General features: G+C 42.1%; 2 protein-coding genes and 1 pseudogene across 3 annotated transcripts; 2 read left to right on the forward strand and 1 right to left on the reverse strand.

Moving 5' to 3' along the window:
* Positions 1–469: 469 nt before the first annotated feature.
* Positions 470–14,840, forward strand: LOC147799966 (protein YIPF6-like). Of its 2 annotated transcripts, XR_015423344.1 has the most exons (8): positions 470–760; positions 3,641–3,763; positions 5,365–5,443; positions 6,133–6,175; positions 6,759–6,905; positions 12,923–13,080; positions 13,333–14,235; positions 14,268–14,840. XR_015423344.1 is itself a non-coding variant. In XM_087129702.1 (7 exons), exons 1-7 carry the CDS (start codon positions 728–730, stop codon positions 13,449–13,451), a joined length of 702 nt encoding a protein of 233 aa, XP_086985828.1. In that variant the 5' UTR covers positions 470–727; the 3' UTR covers positions 13,452–14,840. The 2 variants fall into 2 exon arrangements, 1 of the variants encoding a protein (XP_086985828.1); XM_087129702.1 differs by having other exon boundaries at positions 13,333–14,840.
* Positions 8,396–9,678, forward strand: LOC147799967 (uncharacterized; annotated as a pseudogene).
* Positions 14,841–14,938: 98 nt separating the features above from the next.
* LOC147799968 (large ribosomal subunit protein uL6-like) lies at positions 14,939–19,818 on the reverse strand. Its single transcript, XM_087129711.1, has 5 exons — positions 19,740–19,818; positions 17,649–17,702; positions 17,149–17,354; positions 16,317–16,530; positions 14,939–15,336 (listed from the first exon to the last, which is right to left on the reverse strand). Exons 2-5 carry the CDS (start codon positions 17,692–17,694, stop codon positions 15,233–15,235), a joined length of 570 nt encoding a protein of 189 aa, XP_086985837.1. The 5' UTR covers positions 17,695–17,702; positions 19,740–19,818; the 3' UTR covers positions 14,939–15,232.
* Positions 19,819–19,867: the final 49 nt, after the last annotated feature.

Consider the following 19,867-nt stretch of genomic DNA (forward strand, 5'->3'; position numbering starts at 1 on the left):
CTCAGTACCTGAAGCCGCCAGAAAGGTTGACTCGTTACGCCCAACTATAGTGTCTGTCCCAACTATAGTCGGGACAGTCCCAGCTTGAGTGCTGCAGCAGTTAAGTTGGGCTGGCCAATCTCTGTAGAAATTTTCTCAACCTTCCCCGAGTTTATGCAGCTCACATCTAACATAATTCATCTAAAATATGGGACTTCATTATAAAAACCTAATTTCTGCCAGCACAGATTTGCTGGTGTAAACAAAATGACTTTTTCATGCACGCACTGCAATTGGGCCAGTCTCAACTATAGTTGGACTGCATGCTGTAGTTGGGGTGCACAAGGTTGGGGTCACAGACATGAATAGAACTCTGCTAAACTTTGTACATGTACAATATTTGGTAATAGCGCCTCCATGGCCAATAATGCATGGGGCGATTTCCGTAGGCCCGCTCGTACTCGACCGCCACACTAGTACCTATCAGAGCGTAATACACTGCTGCGTGAGACAACTTTCAATCTGCTCAAGCAACTGCAGTAATTGAAAAGGCAAAGAGCATGGAGCTACAATGCAGCAATGTCAGAAGTATATAGTACTGTGTGTTGTGCAATTTGTGTTAGGTGAAAGCTATAACGACCCGAAAAAGACTACGTGTACCTAGTCTGGCCGCCAATGACAATTTTCTCTTTCGCTGTTAATTGTTATTGTGTTGGAAATTGGATTCCAGACACGATACACGTCAGAAATGGCAGATGTGGTTGAAGCTGGATCTCAAAAGGTTTGTTATTTTGATAAAATCTGGTCAAATTCCACTCCATTCGTATGGTTCTTGATCAAAAACTTAGGTGATTACAGAGCAACATCTAATTAGCATAAGGCCCTTCCTTCAAGGATGCTTCAACTTCAAGGAAGGTTACCGTATCATATCATCCCATCATCCTATGTATTGATATATTGTCAACCTTCAACAGTACTATATGTATAAAATTTAGGGCTTGTATATTTGGGGACCCCCTTTTTTTGTCATTTTGATCTTGTAAAACCGGTCAGATCCCCCCATAAAACCGGAGGCAGTGCTCTCCTTATTTCCCTGACTGGTTATGACCCAATTTGGGAAAAATTAACCAGCCACGCAAATTTGAATCCACCATGTGTTGTGTTAAAACACAGTCTCCCCATATTATAGGCCCATCCTACACATAATTTCCTTTAAAACTCAAAACCCTGTCCTTTCTTCACAACATCAACCATGTCGGAGTAATTACAGAATGAGGGCCACACAAAAACCATGTTTTTGTAGATGATGGCTGCACAGTAGTGTCGGACTCCAATTTGGCATATCGGGGAATGCAACATCGTCTAGAGACCATAGAAATTAGAACGCAGGCCACGTGTGAACATACCTCCCACAATCACTGGCAACAATGCTGAAAGAGGTCTTTTTGATAACAAAGCAACACAGAATGAATGGAAACGGTTGAAAAAATTCAAACCAAGTACCCGGTTGGCAGCTATAAAAAGTGGCTACAGTGTTGAGAAAAAAAGTGAATTTAGCCTGAGAGGGCACTATATTTCCAAATGCCTGGATGCGCAGATTTCTGGATGGGTGGATTCTGGCCTTGACTTTACAGCACGAATAGAGAACGATTGGCTGATCTTGGACGGCTGAAGGCACAATCAATCCCTGTGTTACGCATGTTGTTTGTGGTATATTCTTGGAAAATGATCAATTTCACGCCTGGGCGGTGAAAGGATTAGATGCAAAACAAAAGGGGGATGGCTTTATCTCTGGCTTGGAACTGGCTAGGGTGAAAGGCCAGACAAAGGGCAAGGTGGCTTTTGTACTTTAATTCATGGGTAACCATATGACGCCAGTCTTTTACATGTCTGATTGTTGGACTTTATTTCCCTTCAACTCCCCCCCCCACTTTTTAAAATTTGCAATTTGGCTCCTCCACTTTTCATTTGTAGACTCGGGACGAATTCAGTGTTAAATATTATCCCCCTCTACCACAATTGAAAACGTTCTGCCGACTTCTAAAAACATCCTCCCAAGCAATGAATACAGGAGCAAGTCTAATCAGCGGACTTTTTTTCGCCTGTCAAAAAATCGTTTTGTGCACATACACACACAGGCGACTGACTCGACTGTGCATCCACGCAGCCATGGATGCAAGGATATTGAGTGGAGAGGCCCTGTATTCTATTTTTGTACCTCCATATCACAGTGTTGTATTTGAGTCCGTCACAAGCCCCTGTAAGTCCATCACAAGCCCATCATAAGTCATTCAGTCTTAAGCCAATTCACAAGCTATTCAAATGAGCTGTGACAAAAGCATTCCTTTGTCATTGTTCACCCTGTTACGTGTGACGAGCCTCGTGACTGGACTTGTGAAGGGACTTGTGAAGAAATCGAACAACTCTGCCATGTCAACTCTACAGTTATTGAGCATGATGTCATAGTCATCTACCAAGGTGAATCCCAAAAATACGATCCCCAAAAATTTGCGGATATGTTGCTGTTGCTGGCTAAGTTGAAATGATGTGTAGCTGGTCACATTTGTAGTAACTGTTTTGGGGGGACTTAATATTCTTACCATCTTGACCATGACAAATCTTAGTCTGGATCCGTGCCAACATAGTTGTTGAGATTTTATATTCACAAGGTGGAAATCTGACCCATTCCCCCCCAACTGTGTGGTTTGTATCATGCTTCCATGTTGCACTCCAAAATTGGTGGGAGCCCAGTGGAAGACGATCCACACAATTCTGGGGTTATATCTGACCATTTTACAATTTGGGACTTTTTCCCTTCAAAAAAATCCTGCAGGTCCACGAATCAGAGGAAGAAAATGTCATCTCTGTAATCAAAATGTTGGAGCCAATTTAAAATCAACAAAAGAATAATTTTTAATTTTTGGGCGCCTAAAAAGAGACAGTCACTGAGAGTCAAACCTAGCTAGGAGTGTATCTTGTGATCTTAAGATGCGTGTGCTCGCTAGATGTGGATGCTCCCCGTTTTTCGAAAACCATATTTCAGCCCCTCAGTGCAATGCCTAGAGTTTGTCCATTTCATTAACCCTCCTATGTGGAAGTCACTCTTTGGGTCACTTGGTAAACACCTCAACGAAGCATAGCTGTGTTGTGTTGTGTACTGCACCAACTGTCCCTCACAGGAATATCAGATTGCACTTTTGTGCTGCCCAACAACTGTGCCTCACTGTTTCATGTGCATAATTGTGCAGTAAACCAAATGCAGTGAAGAGGACTGCACAAAAGACCCTGGGTCATTTTGTGCTGACAACCTACTGTGTACACACTGAACCTGTGCATGTTTGAGTTCCATATAGAAACTACATGCTCACCAGTGACTGTGGGCATTTGTGCACATTTGTGCTGTAAAACCATTGGAGGGTTAATGACTGTTATTATTAGTCCTGCTTTCTGCAGTTGTTTTTATTTAATTAAAAGGCTTTTCAATTGTATAGCTTAACCTCTTTTGTGCTGATGACGCATAGATTGGCTGGTATTAAATTCATGTTTTTGTCATAAATTTCCACCACATACCGTGAGAACCACTCGTTGGTTTCAGTCACCAGTGAATTACATGTGCATGTAATAGTGTCAGTGGAAGTTTTTGTGACTTCTTGTTAAACAGTTGGATACCAAGTTCACAGACTTGGAATTGGAGCATCCGGTGGAGGGAGACATCACTATACCGGGAGCATCTGACGATGACGTCGAGTTGTCAACGCTGGATGAGCCAGTTAGAGTCACAGTTGTAAGTTTTTCTGTGTTTCATCTGCTGCCTGGTAGGAGAATATATAAAGGGCATTTGTGAGCTTCCTGACGAAAACTGCCCGAATGCCACCCTGCCAGGCATAGCGATTTGTTACTTCAGCAATCAGTTATTGTTTTGATAATTTGTTTTTATTCTGTTAACCGAAAATCACTTGGAAATATGAAGGGCATATAAAAGGGAATGACTAATAATGTCTTAGGCCAAAGATAGCTAATGTTTGATGCACTTAACCACTTGCTGCCGGGGAACCCCGTTTCGAGCATAATGGGTTTATATGCAGAGCCGGGGTGCCCGAAATGGGACAAAAGAGCTGGACTGTGTAACAAAATACAATACTCAGAACAAAAGACTTGGTGCTGGGAATTGCCATCATTTTTTGGCTTGCATTTTTCGAAGGTAATCCGTCACTGTTTTTAAACAGTATACAAGTGTTTTGAGCATAGCACGCCTGCAGATTAGCACTGCGGACAAAAGTGCTCCAGGGCGCTAATGATGGGTGACACAGCACCGCAAAAAGACACCGGGACAAAGGAAATTATGCAACACCTCACAATTCTGGGCTCTCTTTACAGGGCGGCAGGCCTGGCTGAAATACTCAGGAGTCAATGAAGGTTACCTGTCAGCTTAGAGTTGCCACCAAACAGTCATTCCTGTGGGTGTAAACGTCCATTAAATGAAATGGTGAATGTTTGAAGAATTTTGAAAACTGAAAATCTTGAAAATCTCCCGTATGTGTGCACTGCATTTTTAAAAGCACCCGGCAGCAAGTGGTTAAGATAAAGAAAACAGCATGAACATAAGATGGGCCTGTTTGCACAAGAAAAGTGTAAGTGGGTGACATGCATCATAAAAATACTCTCGCTTGGAAATACTATGGAGAGCTTGCTTGCTGCAAACTCACCAAGTATGGGATTTAGTTGTGTATAAATTGACTGTTTGTACATGTACTCTGGTTGTGACTGACTTACTGTGCAAGCAAAAGTGATTGTTCAATTAATTGAAACCAAAAGTGTTGAGGTAGTGAACAACTGTCAAAAAAACCCATAAATTTGCTGCCCTGTAGATAAATACATGTTTATGCATGTGTGCTAGAATGATATCAGGTTTGGGAGGGGGAGTACCCATGTCACTCTTTGGTGGTGGGGGGGATTCCCCTTCCCTCTTCCTTGTTTTGTCGTAAGTGAATTGTAGTCAACAATTCAGCTTTTATTCTAGACTGAAGTGTTTTTGCAAGATTCCTGAACTTGCTAAACCTCACTTTGCAGTAAACCTAGTGCAGCACCAAGTCTTGTGTAAATATGATGAAATTCTGGATAGTCTGAATAGATGGGACGAACGTACCTTTTATAGCCAGACTGAGACGATGAAGGCTTTAATCAAATGTGAAGGGTGTATTCTACAAACTGTTGAGTGTTCACGTAGTTTGGAAAGTCTGTCTTCTCTGGGATGGAATAGGAGTAAGTTATAAAAAAATATAACTTAAAAGTAACTTATTAGTAGTACATGTATTTCCCTAAAGCACACAGGGTCTTGATGTTTGTATCTTGGAGTATGAAGAGCTGTTTCATTCTTGTTGTCAGATGAGAGACTTCAAAGCAGTTGGAGTGAAGTTATTCCACGTTCTCTACCCAAAGCAGAGCAAAGTTCTCCTCAGAGAATGTAAGTCACTGAAAGAAATATTTTCCAGATTAACTTGAATAGTGCCTTGTTGTGAAATGGCTGAAATGCAATCAATGTATTTTGACAGGTACTTGTTGCATCAGTGACAAAAGCATGAAGGTACGAAAGTAACAGATTCAACCATAGTCTTGACTTCTGATAGTTGAAAGAGTCAGCAGCCAATCTGTGGTGTCATGCAGTTTTTAATGTGTTGTAACTTGTGTGCATGAACATGCATATATGGTTTGTTCACAGATGAAAGCAGTTATAGAGTACCGAAGTGTGACGTCACTGTGAACCAGAAAGTGCAGTGCAAACGAATGGAGTTCGCGCGCATGTTGGTTCATGCGCCGTGGTTTTCGCACTAATGCCTTTTGCACACTAATTGTGCGTGTGACGTATTCACTTCGTTACTTTATAGCTAAAAATACCACATACATGTATGCACAAAAAGTGGCTCATTCATAGACATTTTAACTCCTTCACGGCGGGATTATTTTGACCTCTACTGCTTGGCTGTGGTATGCTCTGAATGGAGGGCTTTGTCCAGCAGCAGGCCCCATTGAACCAGCAGCTGCATGGTGAATAGACTGTATGTGTGGTATGCACTAATCCTCACACAAAGCCGCGGCTCTCGCCATCTCCCGGAGCGAAGGGGTTAATTTTTTATGTTTATTTCAACTTTACAGGGGATCTCTGGGGTCCACTCGTGTTGTGTACGATGTTTGCGATGTAAGTGGAATATTCTCTCTCATGTTGGAATTTTCCAGAGTTTTTATCAAGGCTGCTCAAAGGCTTATTTCAAGTTAAAATTTCCAACTAAGTTAGCGTGCACAGTGGCTGGTAGCTGCCACCTTGGGTGGTGAAAATGGGCACAGCTGGAAAGATGTCAACAGTGAAATCTGAACTTAGTTTGTTGCTTTTGTTTTTTGAAACCTAGTCAATTGCAATGTAAAAATCCATTGTCAAGTTCAAGCTATTTCAGGAAGCTGTTGATCGGCTGGTCTGATTACTTGAACCAAACAAAAGACATACATATGTCTAGCCCTGTATTAGCTTTCTTTCCTAATGGTGGCCACATTGTCCTCAGATTGAGTCCAGTTCATTCCAGTAGGCTTATGCTGTTTTCTTGTAAGGGTTGCACTTATAGTTTTTAGGCTAAACTTTAAGAAATGGACAGTTTTTTGAAATTCAAAAACAAACAGAGGTGGTCAAGATAGTGTTTGTTGTTCTTAGAAAATCTTTCATCAGGTGCTTGCAAATCTTTATTATTTGTTGCATAAAGAGTGTTCAATTTTCTTCTGACTATTCCCAGGCTTCTCCAAGATAATTCAAGTTCTACTGAATCAGACAAGGACAAGACAGGTACAAGAATCAATGCCCAGTTCTCGGAGGTGTTTGCGCTTCTTTCGTTCGGTGCAGTCGTGGTGGCCCTCAACTCGAAACTTCTCGGCGGAGTCATGTAAGTTTTAAATCTTGTAAGTTTTAAAATGTGAAAACGCTTAAAATATTTATCTTTAACTCGAGCCCCCAGCATTTTTTTTACGAAGCTGACTCAACCTGTAAAATTCCAGCACCCTTTTGCTGCTGGGTGGGGTATATGTACTCAACCCCCCGGATTCCAACAGCCCACTTGCTGTATCAGTTAAAAAAACAAGATACAGGCAATTATTATCAGTATAAATGGACTGTTATATGTTATATGATTACCATGTGCCCATTTGTTACTGTGCTGTGCTGTGGATGTGCTGTGCAGTCAGAAACCATACTTCAAACAGTCCAAAATTCACTCTACACCATTCACGCCAAACGAAATAATAGTTGTGCTTCCAGTTACCCGCCCCAACCTAGCAATTCGAGCCAACCCAAAATCTTTTTATTGAAAAAGAAATAGAAATAATAATGCTACGGACCCACATGCTTATTTCAGGGGTGTGAAACCTTAGCTTTTTTGTTGAGTGTGCGAAACTTAATTTCCAACTTCCAACGTAGACCATCAAAATCACTTTTTAATTAAAAAATAATAATAGAAATTTCCCACCCTAAAATTATTGACCCAAAATTTTAGATGAAAAAATAAAAGATACAGCCTATCTATCCAACCTATTTTTTTTTCATAGTAATAGGAAGCACAACTGTTATTTTGTTCGGCCTCATGGTATTTACTTGTTTACCAACACAAAGTACACATAATCTTTTTTCATTTGAATGTGCACAAACTTGTAAGATCTCCATCCGTGGTAATGGCATTCAAGTGTCTTAGCATCTGTCATACGCCATTTTTTGTCACAAATGATTTTTACAATTTTGAAAACTCCTTGATATTTAAATGTACATGTATGTGACACTGGTCCACGTGGACTCATTAAATTACCACACAATTCTTATGCTAAGTTCACTCAATGAAATGGTCTCATAATGTCATTGTCAGGCGGTAGTACCCAGCAAATGAGAAGATAATATGAGACAGTTTTTGTTCAAAGTAAACTAAGTAAGCATTGTCATTCAGAGTGATCTGAGGTGTAGTTTGTTTAACAGTAGCTTCCATCAAACACATTTACATGTAATAGGTGTCACTTCAGTGTACAGTTTAACCCCCTAGGGACCAACTATGTGAAGTTTGCGGTGACACCATGTAATCAAATACTCTCTTTGAGTGTGTGTGGTTCTGAAAAGAACCGGGGTTCACTCGACGTTTCGAACAGTGTGCTCTGTTCGTCTTCAGGAGAAAGAGTGCCGAACTCTGGAGTGTGTGGGGCTTAAGTACCGGTGGAGAGGATTCAGTGCAGTGGAAACTCTTTGATGCGGAACAGCTTGGCTGGTGGTTTGATCCTAATCTTGTGGGTTACTGTCGGTGGGCTCAGTGAAGCATGTCATACTTGCCGTGGGTGCCGTGGGGGGAGGACAGTGGACCGTGGGTATAGGTGACCCATTGGTCTGTAGGGGGAGCGCACAGCCCTCTCCCCCGACCAAATCCATGACCTGTTGCTAACCTGCGTCTCGTCGACCAGCTTCAGATGGAGAGACAAGTTCTTCGAGCAGTCGGCTGGGACCTCCATGGGATCTCCTCTATCCCCGGTCCTAGCTGACATGTTCATGGAGGACTTCGAGACCACGGCACTACTCTCCGCAGATCATCGTCCGAGCACCTGGCTTCGCTACGTAGACGACACCTTCATCATCTGGCCGCATGGACCCCATCACCTCCAATCATTCCTGAACCATCTGAACGACCTGCATCCCAGCATTAAGTTCACGATGGAACAGGAGGAGGGGAACTCCATTCCCTTCCTTGACGTCAAGGTCCATCGACGGGCAGATGGTACCCTCGGGCACTCCGTCTACCGCAAGCCCACCCACACAGACCGGTACCTCCACAGCTCATCTTTCCATCATCCCAGGGTGAAGTCCTCAGTCAACCGAACCCTGGTGCACCGAGCGTATAAGATCTGCGACCAAGAGCACCTACAAGATGAACTCCAGCACATAACAACGGCACTCCAACTCAACGGATATCATCAGCATCAAGTCAAAACCCAAGACCACCCCGGGCTGTCGGGTCCCCTATACCCAAAGCCAACCCCCCAACTATAAGGCCATAGTCAACCTCCCATACTTAGGCAATACTTCACACAAAATCCAACGAATCCTCAATCAAGCCAGCATCAAGGTGTACCACTCCTCGACTAAGAAACTACAAGCCAGCCTGCAGACCCACAAGGACAAGCAGGAACACAAGACCAAGGCTGGAGTGTATAGGATCCCCTGTGAATGTGGGCAGGTGTACATTGGCGAGACTGGCAGAGATCTCTCCACCAGACTCAAAGAACACATTGCCCACGGACGCAGAGGAGACTATGACAAATCTGCCATTGTCAAACACTCACACGCCAAGGACCACATCATCAACTGGAAAGACGCAGAACTCATTGTTCCTGTCAACAGATGGCACCCAAGACGCATCAGAGAAGCCATCGAGATCTACAAGCACAACACAGTACCCCAAGACATCGGTTTCAACATTAGCAACATCTGGCGCCCCCTACTCCCCCTACAGACCAATGGGTCACCTATACCCACGGTCCACTGTCCTCCCCCCACGGCACCCACGGCAAGTATGACATGCTTCACTGAGCCCACCGACAGTAACCCACAAGATTAGGATCCAACCACCAGCCAAGCTGTTCCGCATCAAAGAGTTTCCACTGCACTGAATCCTCTCCACCGGTACTTAAGCCCCACACACTCCAGAGTTCGGCACTCTTTCTCCTGAAGACGAACAGAGCACACTGTTCGAAACGTCGAGTGAACCCCGGTTCTTTTCAGAACCACACACACTCAAAGAGAGTATTTGATTACATGGTGTCACCGCAAACTTCACATAGGTAGTACTTTCGCCATGCATAGCCTCAAGCCCCTAGGGACCATTGAAATCCTGCATAACCTTGTTGGGTTCAGCATGGTTAGGGTTAAGGTGCTTTGTGGTCTTTATACATACACAGTTTGCATTGGCTGTTATTCCACATTATTCATAGGCAGTATTCTGTTCAAGTACAGAGAATTTAAAAGTGAAGTCAAAGTGTGCTGTGCTATGAAGATTTAAGTGTCAAGACCTTATTGCTCATAATCAGTCAAGTGTGTAGTGGATGCAGTTGTCCACTGTAGTAACAAACTTGTCAGCATCAACTTGGGAGATGGAGACATTGTTGAGATGGCAAATCTTCCCCTCCAGGTTGAAGGAGCGGCAGTTGGGATCCTTGTGGCAGGCCTCGCAGCATTGTATCGGATTCTTGGAGTTTGTGGCCTTGTAGGCGTGGCCCAGCAGGCAGCCAGGCTTGGTCAGATTGGCGTCTTGCGTGGCTTGGCAGTGTACTGCAGAAGGTGGGATTTGTTTCTCACAAACACGCTGTCTGATGGCACCACAAGAGACCCTGTCCACCTTGTCTTTTGCGGATTCTAGCTCGAGGCATGTATTTGAGCTGTGTGTAGCGAGTGGCTGTTGCTTATCATCAGAGCAGACCCACTCCCCGTCGATCACCTTACAGCCCAGCCAAAATCTGAAGGTATTTTTGGTCAGATTTCGGATGAAATGTCTTTCTTGCTCAGAGTTGAGAACCAGCAGCTGAGCACCGAGGCCTTTGCACTGCTCAAAGCCTTTAGTCCAGTTGAGTCTACTGTTAGTGATCACGAAGTAACATGATTTATTGTAATATGTCCATCCTTGTGGACAGCCCAGACAGGTGGTGTCAACACTGTGTATGAAAACCAGCAAGGCAAGCCAACCTCCCAGCAGGATACTTTGGACCTTCACATGCATTGTTGGCCATGCACTTCAGCAGTGATTTCACCCGTGAACTGTTGTGTCAAATCACAGAATGATCAGTGCTCAGTCGGTAATGCCTGACCGTTCTTCAGAGTTCAGTCAAATCTTGGTTGTTAATCATTAATTCAGAGTTGGGTTCTGATGCTTCATATGCTTAGAAAAGATCTTGCAGGGCCTGCAAAATTGGGACACCAACACCCATCTGATGGTAGTGGTCTTTCTCTGTGCCAACTGTATCTGCTCTTTAGGTTGGCATGGAGATGCACCAGTGGTTTCTTGTTTTTGGTCAGCATCCTCAAGAGACGGAAAATAGCCATCGATCGTTCCCTTTAATTACCCGTTACGCTTGCCTTGCATTGACAGAAGAGTGATAGGCTTAAGGCCATGCTGATATTCATGCATGCGATTAGATGGTGGTCTTGCATAGAAGCATCATCTCTAATGACGGACCTTGGTATAGTAAAAGCATCAAAATTTCCTGCTGCCATTGTGTCGTGTATTAAATGACTGGCACTCAAGTAAAACTGCTTGAAAATGTTAGCTAAAGGGCACACAGCTTATTGGCTGTTACTGCAGTTCATTACTTCTCCCTGATAATAAACATGACTGCTTGATTCTGACACAAAGTATGACGGAGATAATTTCTTTTCCACAATACAAAATCAATATTCTGGTACTCGGCCTTGTAGCGTGTGCCATGCGTTCAACTGTTGCAGCTTAAAAATAATGTTTTTGTGTTTGAAATAGAGACAGCCTGATTTCAAAGGGTGCATGAAGCATGTAATAAATTTCTCAGGATATGGACAATCCTGCGTCCTAAAAAACAAGAGAGGACTATGCTCCTTGCAGCCATGGATGGTTCTGATCTTGACATGAATATAATTACTGGTGGTAATTTTCATGTTGATGAAGGATGAAACGTGATGTTGAATAACTACATTTTGTCACAATTCCTCAGCCACAATCACTTTCAGATTTCCATCAGATAACTGCCGCCAGGCAATGCTGCTTACACGTACATTGTAGTAAAGATGTGCAATCGTAATTGTTAACCTCCACAAAGTGATGCTGCACTATTATTTTGCTGTTTCAATTTTGGTTTCATAAGTGAAACAGTGGAGACTTCACTTCTCAAGCATTTTTAAGGCGGCCTCCACCAATCCATTTGTATAAAGTAATGGAGCTATTATTAAGAAAGAAAGCAAATACACAGAACCAAACACTACAGCATGGGAACATACAAGTGCAAATCCTTATGTATAGCAAATTACAATAGCAGATTGGGCGGGCAATCTCTGGGGTTTTTTTCCTTTTCTTGGGAAACAGGTTTTCTTGGGCTGTTCCATGCAAAAGAGAAGTTGTAAGACAGTTCAAAGAACTGCGACAACTGTATTCCATGAGTGGTGTATACATGTAATGAGTAATTGTGACAAGAACATTGTTTATATTGCACACCCTATCCTGAATCTGACAAATGATTTGGAAATCATGATTCAAGAAACAGGCATTCAGAACATTTTTGGTAACACCATGCATTAATCTTCGGTAAAAAATGCAGAATGTTTTGTTGTAAACTTCTTTTCTGCAATAACTAAAAGTCATGTATGTAATTTGTTTCTTAAGACTTAAAGGTTTTCATGGTGAAAGAAACTAGATTTACAGTAAAGATTGCGGTAACACCATGTATTTATCTCTTCTTTGAGTATGTGTGGTTCTGAGGAGAACCGGGGAATAATTCTTCTTCTCAGAACCACACATACTCAAAGAAGAGATAAATACATGGTGTTACCGCAATCTTTACTATAAATCTAATTTGTTTCTTAACTGAGCAGTGGCTAACATGTTTTTACTTGGACTATTCTTATGAGCGTTGTCGTTAACAAAATGTTGGTTTCCCGCTGTTCTGGTTCTTGTTATTTGGCATTACACACTGCTTGGTATGTTGGTCGGTCTTGGTGTCCTCTAGAAGCTTATTGATTTTTGTCTCAATGTGTCGAAGTTCAAGGTCATCATTTAAAGAATCAAATTCTTCAATTTCCAACGAGGACCGTTTGGTGATCACAAATTGAAGTCACAGGTTTAGGTATGGGCTTGGACGGGCACTTTTTAACGCATTCTTAAATGTCTGTATTTTATCATTTCCCCTTCTACTGCAGTTCCTTCTTCCAGAGTGTGTGCGTGCTGGGTTACTGCATCCTACCCTTAGTCATCAGTCTCATCATCTGCCGGCTCATCATGCTCAGCGAGGACTCCACCTTGCTGTTCATCATCCGGCTGGTGCTCGTCTTCTGTGCTTTCATCTGGTCAACTTTTGGTGAACGAGATTTCACTTTTGTGGCATATTTGTTTGGGGTGTTTTCTTGTTCATCTTTGCTGGTATTTCAAACTGTCCAGAAAATTACTGTATAGTTCTTAGAGTGCAAAGGCATGAAGTTCTTAACATGTAAATGATGTTGATGTAAGCATTTGCACAGGTCAAGTAATACACTTCCCAAACTGTATGTGAAAAGAAAAAACTTATGTGATATTTCTCACACTCCTGAAAACATCTCTCGTTTCTCCACAGCATCTTTGGCATTCCTGGCAGACAGCCAACCACAGCACAGGAAGCTCCTGGCTGTCTATCCCATCTTTCTGTTCTACTTTGTGATTGGCTGGATGATCATCTCACGCAGCGCGGGCTGAGCCCGAGTCTGCCTCAAGCCAATGGGAAATTGCATGCCAGAACTTGCAATCTACAACTCGGCAACTAACTAGTCAGCCCCCCCCCCCAACTTGTGAGGTGTACGGTTAATACCCATTGAAGTACTCAGCATCTGGGTAAAGATGGCCAATTTGTAACTTTTACTTTTTATAAAGTAAAAAATCCATGTCTTCTTCAAACCCTCTGGAAATGAGTAACTTGCATAATTTAATCAAAATATATTTTTGTTGTTGTCTGCTTTATGATTCATATGAATATATTTTCAATGACGCGCCCTTTAACATTTTATTTGTCCAAATGCATTTATAGAGTCATTATGTGCAATACTTAATTCCAGACCAGCTTGAGTAGTTTATGTGGTTGTATTCTGATTACTTTAGGTATAATTTGCAGTTTGATACATTCTGCGAAAGAGCGTATTGCATTTAGGGTTATCCAAGCTTCGTCATTGTAACATCGATGTAGTTCAAGCCACATTTTGTAATTGAGCTTCGGTCCAGTTGTTTGTTTTGAAAGCAGAGCATTCCATATTTTTTTCTGGCCTGAAATGCATGCAGTCTTCTTCCTCGGTCACAGAGTTATGTCATGGCATGAGAAAGTGCCCAGAGTTGTCAATGATGCGAGGGGGCTTCATTACAAGTGGCGGCATCATTTTAGGGCCAGCACACTTGTGCATGCACTTCACACACCTACGGCATAAGCCATTTAACTCTGACAGTACATGACACTGTATGCAGGGTCTGGCCCGACAGCGATAGCATACCCGCCAAGCTTTGTCTCTCTGTCTTAGCTGAGAGGGCACTAATGTCCATTAACTATGTGCTGATGGTACTGTTCCTCACAAGTTTTCCCAAGTGCGGTATAAATTTTGGTCGAAAATACCGACTGTTTTTAGTACTGTAAGATACCACCACCACAGTCCTTTGTATAGTTTACAGACTAAACAAATGCTGACCCAGTGTGGTCATTTGTCCAAGAGTTGTGTAAAACTTGAGTACAGTCATTCTTTTGGTTGAAGGGCTGTAGTGTATATATGCATTCAGTTTTGATTTTCATATAAACACTTCAAGAGCTTAGATGTAAAAGCTGATAAAACCCAGCTTTATAAACGTGGGGAAACCAATCCACTAAGTAAATTATTTTCACTGAACATTTTCAGTTCACTTTGAATTGAAAGTTCAAGGTTTTAAGATATGTTGAAATGGGTAGTCCCCGTTTGCGCACAGTGCACAGAGTAATGGACACTGTGTATTGCTAACGTTTCGTCCAAATGTATCTTTGCATCTTAACTGTCCAGTGTTAGTTATTTCCATTTTGAACTTGATTTAAAAATTACTATTTTCCTATGAATAAAACTTCATTTGAAAGCAGGTTTTGTTGAATTTCCATTTGTTATGCCTCCTGGGCACAAAGAGCATCCTGTTTCCACCGGGGGGGGGGGCTAATAAAAATAAATCAAAACCAACAATTACACTCCTCCTGTGATTGGTTTATTCTCAGAGGGGCAAAATACCTTAATCCCTTTGTCAATTTATAGCAGTTTTCATCTGACGCAAAGTGCTCGAGATTGTCTTGAAAACCCAAATTGCAACTAATGAGCGCTTGAAAATGTCCATGCAAGGTCAAAATGTTCCACTCACAGCCAGAGGTTATGTTCCCTCACCGAGGATGAAGCGCCGTGGATCTGCAGTAATACATTCCTAAATGGGCCGAATTCCAATCTGGGTTAAGCTCTTCCTTTCCGGGAGGGGGGGGAGCATGTTTACAATGGTTCTTCGACGGTGGTCTTTTCTGAGACGTAGATGCCATCCAGGAACTTTCTGATGTCCTTGTTCCTGACTGTTGTGGACTGTTGCACCAGGGCAGCTGTAGAAAAACAAATATCAGTGAAAGTGATGCTGTTTATTTAGTAGCAACCTTTTAAATTTACAGTTGTAGTCAAGACCTTTATAGACAGTCACAAGACCATCATAAAACATCCAGTGTGAATTCAAGTCCCAAGCTACGTGTAATTCCAATGAAGTGTAACAACAGCATCCCTTGGTTATTTTTACTTGGTTAGTTGACACAAACAAGGAAACAAGTGTAGGATATTCCATAATACTGATCTGAAGCTGCCCATAGAAGACCTTTGCAGGAGTACACTAGATTCAGCAGACTTCACACTGTGTTTCTGCTGAGTCTATGCCACACTCAGCAGGATAACGTAACATCAGAATGAGGTTCAGAAATGTTCCAGTTAATGTTTGGATAACCGAGCTGCATTCTTTTCTATTTAAAAAGGATCATACTTTCTGCGTTACAGAAACTTCCCATTTTCTCGGGCTTTGTATTCCTGTAAAACCCTGACAAGGAGGTGGTGTGTGATCCTGTTCCAAGAAGTGTTCTTGGGTCGTGTTCCCACTGTTCAAGTGCGAGAACAGGAAACCCAAGTCAAGAACAGCCTGCCCGAACTCGACCCTTAAGTTCTCAAGTGAATACACATGTACTTGGACCAGTGTAACAGGACTGCCACCTGTTTTTGTGCAAACACAATGCCGTTCCCATTGGAGAACTCTTGGAACATACGTAATACTAAAAACTCTACTACCGTGCACCTCAATACGAGAACAGCTCATCTAAACTGAAATCATACTTTACTCCAACAAGAAATGCTCTACATACTCTGGAGGTTAACAAATTAGCAACTCTGGATAATTAGCCCAGTGAACAATAAGAGCACTGTTGTCGCTGGTTGTTTTCTACATTCCTCTTAGTGCTGCAAGTCAATGGCAAAAACTCAATCCACACACCCGGACAAATACCGGATTCCAATGCAGCCTAACGGGTAAGGGCGAGTCACCCACCTGACTGTGAGACAAGCTCAATGTCATTGCCCTCTAGAATTAGCTCGTCCTTGACCTTGGCGGACGCGGAGACCTTCACGCCTTCCTTCATGTAGACACGCCGCACAAACTTCTCGCCCAAGAAGTTGCGCACCTCCAGCAGCTTGTTTTCCTCCTGGATGGCGCAGTTGATAGGGAAATGGGCGTAGACGCAACGCATCTTGTATTTGAAGCCCTGAGATAAAGACAAGAAGAGGAACATAAGGTTCCAACAAATATTGAAAAAACAATTTTTACCTGACCCTGGCCCCCCTGCAAGTTTCACTGGCATATTTCCTAAATCCGTTAAAATTCATCAATAAATAAAGTTCTCTGAACTCTGTAATTTTGTAGAGCAATGTTTTTCATCCCATGTTAAGCTCTCCAATACCGTTTTGTGTTGCACACTCATAGAAATCTGACAATCGGAAGTTGTTTGAAGACAGCCTGCAAGTTTATGATTTAAACAAAAGAAATTAACTCTTACCTTTTACTTATTATTTTGATTATTGTAACAACTGATTTTTCCTCACGCATTTTTTAGTCATGTGACAATAAAAACGCAAACAGAAAAAGAGTTTTTACAATACATATCATCAGTCTTTCTGTTCTTCCCACATTGTTATTCTTGGAAAGTTTCCGTCAAAGAATTTTTGGTAAAGGGTAGGCTTTGGCTGTTCTCTTTTGCCTTCTGAAAGGAAGACTTTATTTCAACAAAGCAGTTTTCAATGCAGCAGACAGCAACAACCAAATAAGCACATCAATTAATTAAGCCAGTGAGGGAACAGTACTGGAGGGCCTACCAAGGTCTTACCAGTGTGACTCCCTTGATCATATTCTCGATATGCGTGCAGACGGTGCGGACGCAGGATAGCTCCTTGCGGGACCCAAACCACTTGTTGACCCGGATCTTCTTCTTGCTGACCCGCTTGAGTTCCACGTTGAGGTGCTTGAAGCTACGGGTCAGCGAGCCCCGTGGTCCCTTCACGGTGACCTGCCGGGCCTTGATGGACACGTCCACTGAAAAGAAATAATAAAAACGGGGCAAGTTAGAAGTCAAGCAATAATGTACAAAGATTGTTATGAACCCGACCCAGCTTTACTCTTCTACGGTGAGAGGTTCGAGTGGAATGTGAAGTTAGTTTGTCTTCTTGACCAAAACAGCAAAACCAAAGACCACTACACATCTCAAGATTCGTCCAAACATTTACCCTAACTACCCCAAATCCATTAGCACTTGTTGGTACATTGTGCAGCTTGTAAGACCGTATGTAACTTAGTTGGACTAAAGTCAACAGTAAGCATGTCACCTACCATTTTCTGGGAGTTGAACGAATCTACTCGACAGTATCGTCTTCATGACTGAATCTGCATGCAGGAAGAATATGAAATTCCACAGCGTATGAAGAGTAGGTTACCACAAGTTTAGGAAAATAAGTTAATTTAACTTAATTCTTTCTGGACTCAGAGACATGCACAATTATCACGACAGCAAAAGTTCCATATTAGGACATCACTTGACACCCTGTGCACATACCCGGAGACTTCTGTGAAAAATTCTGTGTGTTTTCTCTGTAAACATGGTAAATAAATGGTTCAATATTTCTACCACTAAATTTGACTTTTTAAAACATGCTATCCCTTTCTAATGGCTAAAAGCTACTGCGAGGGAAAATTAGTGATGTCCATACCAGATATTCTAACCATCATGACTTGTACAGAGCAATGACAAGTGACGTCAGTTTGAACCAGGAGGTGTAGTGCAACGAATGGAAATTTTTTTTCAAAATACTCTAATGACAATGTTAATCAGTTATTACACTGAGTTCAAGTTCACTAATAAACTTACACCTTATTGGCAAAATCCATCCACCAAGTCAAAAGATCTAAAAATCTGAAGGTCCCACTCACTGATGTATTTGTTTCAATGGAAATAAAGGAAGGAACCGTGATCTCTGTTTTTGTATCTTTTTTACGTCCTTTTTAAAATGTTTGGTGCCTTTTTGGGATACGTGTATTTACTACCAGAATAATAAACCATTATAAATAAATGGACTCAGGGGAACCTGATCTGAAAAACATAATGTAAAACTGCAAAAGTCTGCACAAATCCACTGAAGAAAGACCACTTGGCCATCTGTTTGCATCATGTCCAAATATTTTTCAACGCTTTTTTCTCATTTTTACCTGGCGAAGTCAGCTCAAATGTGGCTCATAAGTGAATTGTATCTGAAAAAGGTCATTCACGAATAACGGAAAGCTTGGAGCTTCATAAAATGTCCTGCAAAATACGTTGTCTGCGGGCATATTTAGTAATTTCAACACAGCATTTATGGAATTTGGGATACGAGGCACTTGTGAATGATCATTTGAGCTGTGAGAAAAAAACGTTGAAAAAGGTTTTGCATTGTAGGAGGACATTTATACCCTGGACGTTAGTTGCAATACAATGTAGACGATGTGCAACCTGGGCTAGAGGTTGTAAGTCCAGGTAAAAAAGGAAGGTTTTCTCAGAGAGGGTCACGGTGCTGTAGCTCTGTAAAGTGAAATCAGTATTTGATGGGGATGGCTGCCGCTATTGAGTACTGATCCAGCATGCAGCAGAGGTCGAGGCTGCATCTGAATTACACGCTGTGGCTGCGGCCACATTGTACAAAGCTTTAGTGGTTGCCGCCTCGCAGGCTGCTATATTTTCCATTTTATAAAGAAACAAAGTCTACATTTTTGAAACAACTTACCTAAATAAGTTGCCGATGATGTCCTCTTTGTCATTTCATTGTCAAAATTGACCAAAACTACGGCCTAAAGTACTGACTAGGATTAAGGGATGGATCCTCTGATCCTCAAGGTCTGAATGTCAGTTAGTTTAAAAAGTGGACTTCGTTTTCCTTATAGGAACAGGGTACTAATGGTATAATGAACACCCACTTTACCGTAATACTATTAGTATTACTGGGCCTGGGCCTACTGTGACTCCATGTGAAAACCAATCAAACATGCGATTTGACAATACAAAATTACTAGCAGGGACTTGGTACATGCCTTGCGACTAGGCCTGTTGTCCTGCCTATGGTCACGCGCGTTAGGCCTAATTGTGCGCGTGACATATTCACTTCCATGGTTTAATCGTGTCTTCTGCAACTTTACTAATTCAAACCCATATCAGGAGGAATTCCTTGATGATACAGGACTATCGGTACAGGAACTCCCTTGCATGTTCAACGATCATGACGATGAAAACAAATACGTTTTTCAAGCACCTTGTGGGTTTATATTTAAAATAATAATTCCTTTCTGATCTTTGCTTCCTTATTTGATACCCTGGCTAATTCTAAATGAGGGATGTATCTTCAAAACATGTCGAAATTCGTGGATTTTCAGGCACAGTCAACTCCTCGGTCCTACCTGCTTTTCGACCCGACTAGAAGAGACATGACGGAAGATGCTGGCATTCTGGGTAAATCTAAAGCATCTCTAGCTACCTAAAAAATTACGACGTACTGTCTTTGAGTTAGTGTTAGTCTTTATACGAG

Source organism: Acanthaster planci, linkage group LG02, assembly GCF_054643075.1.
Source record: "Acanthaster planci isolate LZ-2023a linkage group LG02, COTS_SCS, whole genome shotgun sequence".
NCBI classification, from domain to species: Eukaryota; Metazoa; Echinodermata; class Asteroidea; order Valvatida; family Acanthasteridae; genus Acanthaster; species Acanthaster planci.